Here is a 3,050-nt window from a genome sequence, read left to right on the forward strand (position 1 = left end):
GCTAACTAGAAATTAAGAATAGAACGATAAAAGACATTAATTTATTAAATGTTTATTTGAGATTATACTTTTTTTTTATATAATTATATTTTAGTAGTTAGGAATACATGAAAAATTATTGAAATAATAGTTCATAAAATTAAGAACTATGTATCTGATATTTGACATGAAGTGTCAATAAACAATAATAAAACATATTTCTTTAAATTTATCTTGATTGGAATAAAACTAATATACGTATAAGATTTGTACAATTTTTGTTTGATATGAAAGAATTATCTCTCTTTAACTAGAAATTAAGAATTACACGATACAAATTATACAATTTTTGTTTGATATGAATGAATTAATTTTGTCTAACTAAAAATTAAGAATAACACGATAAAAGACGTTGATTCATTAAATATTTATTTGAGATTATACTTTGGTATTTAGGAATACATTAAAATTTATTGAAATAATTGTTCATAGAATTAATGACTATTTCTCTGGTATTTGACATGAAGTTACAGTAAACAATAATGAGACATATTTCTTTGTAATTTATATTTAATAAATAAATTAATTGCCACAAAATAATTAATAACTTGTACTATTGATTAATGATTAATTTAACACATTTATTTCTATTAAACATTCCTTCTTAAAAAAGATAAATATAATAAATAAACATTTTATTTTTATTTTTTGGTGCATCTTTATTTAATTTTATTTAACATTTAGCAATGTTATAAGCAATGACTACTCAGAAAAACTCACCTGTTTTTTATTTTAATTAAAATAGTACAAAGCAAACATTTTTCTTTTAACAAAAAGATTCAAATATAACTTTAAGAAAGTTTTATTTACTTTGGAATCACTAATACCACAGTAATTAATATCTTTAAAAGTTTTTTTTTTCTTTTCAACAATAATGTTGATTACTCGTATCAATATTGAATTAATATATTATGAATGTCGGTCTAACTAGATTCTTCTTTTAACCAGTTTTTCCAAAAAAAAAAAAAGGATTTTGTTTAGATAATCTTACCAATAAGCTTAATGAAACATATTTTACAAATAAGACAGTTTTAAGTATTACAAGAAATTTTATGATTTATCTTTTTATTATTGTGTGTAAATATTAGACTAATTTTGTTGAGACTTGTTTTCTCAAACACTTATTAAAAAAGGTTGTCAATCTAAACACTTATTGTAATTTTTCATGCAGTTAAATATTATTACAACAATCATTCTTCTGAAACGTATAATCGTTTAAGTGTTCAAGTTTGTTTTTACAAATTTTAATTATGAATAAAAAGAAAAACATTAAGATTATTAATGAGAGGTGGGAAGTGTTGAGGTACACCTTATCAGTAAGATTAAGAAAAGGCATGCAATTTTGTGAGAGCTGATGCTTTTTTTTTACATTAAATATTCTACCATATATGCATCCGAAGGGGATTTTCACAATCTCCCAATCCAGAAACCACTTGAATGAAAAAAAATAAAAATTTGGTGGTTTTCGTTCGACCCTTCAGAGATGCGTGTTGTTTTGGGTGTCTCCATTTGCAGACACAAAACACCTATAAATTCTCTTCTCCACAGCGGCATATTCTATGTTGTGACACCATGGATTCTGGAGCAAAGAAAAGCCGTGGTCGTCAAAAGATTGAGATGAAGAAAATGAGCAACGAGAGCAATCTCCAAGTCACCTTCTCCAAGCGCCGAAGCGGTCTTTTCAAGAAGGCCAGTGAGCTCTGCACCCTCTGCGGAGCCCACGTGGCGCTGGTGGTGTTCTCCCCCGGCGAGAAGGTGTTCTCCTTCGGCCACCCCAACGTGGACGCCGTCATCGACCGATTTCTGGGGCGGGCTCCGGTGCAGGACTCCGGCACCATGCAGTTCATTGACGCCCACCGCATCTCCAACGTGCGTGACCTGAACAAGCAGCTGACTCAGGTGAATGAACTTCTAGAAACGGAGAGGAAGCGCGGGGAGGAGCTGAGCCGGTTGAGGAAGGAGGCGCAGGAGCTGATGTGGTGGACCCGCCCCACCGAGGAGCTGAGTGTGGAGCAGATGGAGCAGTACAAGGCAGCATTGGAGGAGCTGAAGAAGCACGTTGCTCAACTTGCTGAGAGGGCTATGCTTCAGAGTGCTGTAAACCAGGGTCATCAGTTTTTCCCCGGGACTTCTTCCTCTGCCAATTTCGTGCCTCAGTCTCAGCATCAGCATCAGCATCAGCCTCAGCCTCAGCCTCCTCAGGTGTTCACTGCACAGACCATTCCTTCTATCCTTCAGAACTATATGTTCCCTGATGTAACCATCATGCAGCAACAGCATCACGGTTTCGATAACATGGGGATGGGAGGATATGGACCTGGACCTGCTCCTGCTGCTGGATTTTTCTGATCCATTCAACGGATCCATGGTGGTGATGCCCTGTCGTTTTTTAGATTTCATCTTGTATTTTAAGTTTCTAGTTCTTCCTTAAATTTCATGTTGTTTTTATATTTCAGTGTAAGGTAGTTGTTCCTTTTATGTATGTGACATAGTTAGCACTGGACTAGGGTTCGGATATTAAAGACATGTCTTGAACCATTATCTTGAGAGACTCATGTATTGTTGGATCGGATCGCAGTCCCTGAATATCTTCTATTGTTGGATTGGATCGCAGTTCCTGCATACTGTCATTTATTTCTTATGTAGTTGGGTCTGTAGTGTTTTCTTTTTCATTCCAGTTAATTCAATAAAGGGCATATTTACTTACTTTTTACCTGTTTGGTTTGCTTTCACTTAGGTGAAATTAATTTTTAGTTTATAATTTGTTTTAAATTATTCAATATGATTATTTAAATAGATTGTGGTTACAGATTTTCCATTGGAATGCTGATAAGCACATACTTTTGGGGCTGCAGATGGTTGAAAAGAGAGACACATAATAAGAAGAGAAGGCGAAAGAATTAAGTTATTAAAAGATGAAAAGAAGTTGTGAAGAAAATAAATCAAGTAGAAAATGTGAATATAAGTATACTTATTATTTTTTATTTTAGATATTATTTATACATTTTTTT

The 3,050-nt window shown here is 33.0% G+C and overlaps 1 protein-coding gene across 1 annotated transcript; it reads left to right on the top strand.

Annotated features, from left to right (window-relative positions):
• The first annotated feature begins 1,411 nt into the window (after nt 1–1,411).
• On the top strand, nt 1,412–2,745 carry LOC137828285 (agamous-like MADS-box protein AGL62). Its single transcript, XM_068634783.1, has one exon. The coding sequence runs from the start codon at nt 1,477–1,479 to the stop codon at nt 2,386–2,388; it is 912 nt and encodes a 303-aa protein (XP_068490884.1). The 5' UTR covers nt 1,412–1,476; the 3' UTR covers nt 2,389–2,745.
• Nucleotides 2,746–3,050: the final 305 nt, after the last annotated feature.

The sequence above is a fragment of the Phaseolus vulgaris genome, chromosome 7 (genome assembly GCF_000499845.2).
Source record: "Phaseolus vulgaris cultivar G19833 chromosome 7, P. vulgaris v2.0, whole genome shotgun sequence".
Classification (NCBI taxonomy): Eukaryota; Viridiplantae; Streptophyta; class Magnoliopsida; order Fabales; family Fabaceae; genus Phaseolus; species Phaseolus vulgaris.

Excerpts from the sequence above, each read along its gene's own strand:
- LOC137828285 (XM_068634783.1), top strand. The coding sequence starts at position 1,477 with ATGAAAAAAAATAAAAATTTGGTGGTTTTCGTTCGACCCTTCAGAGAT.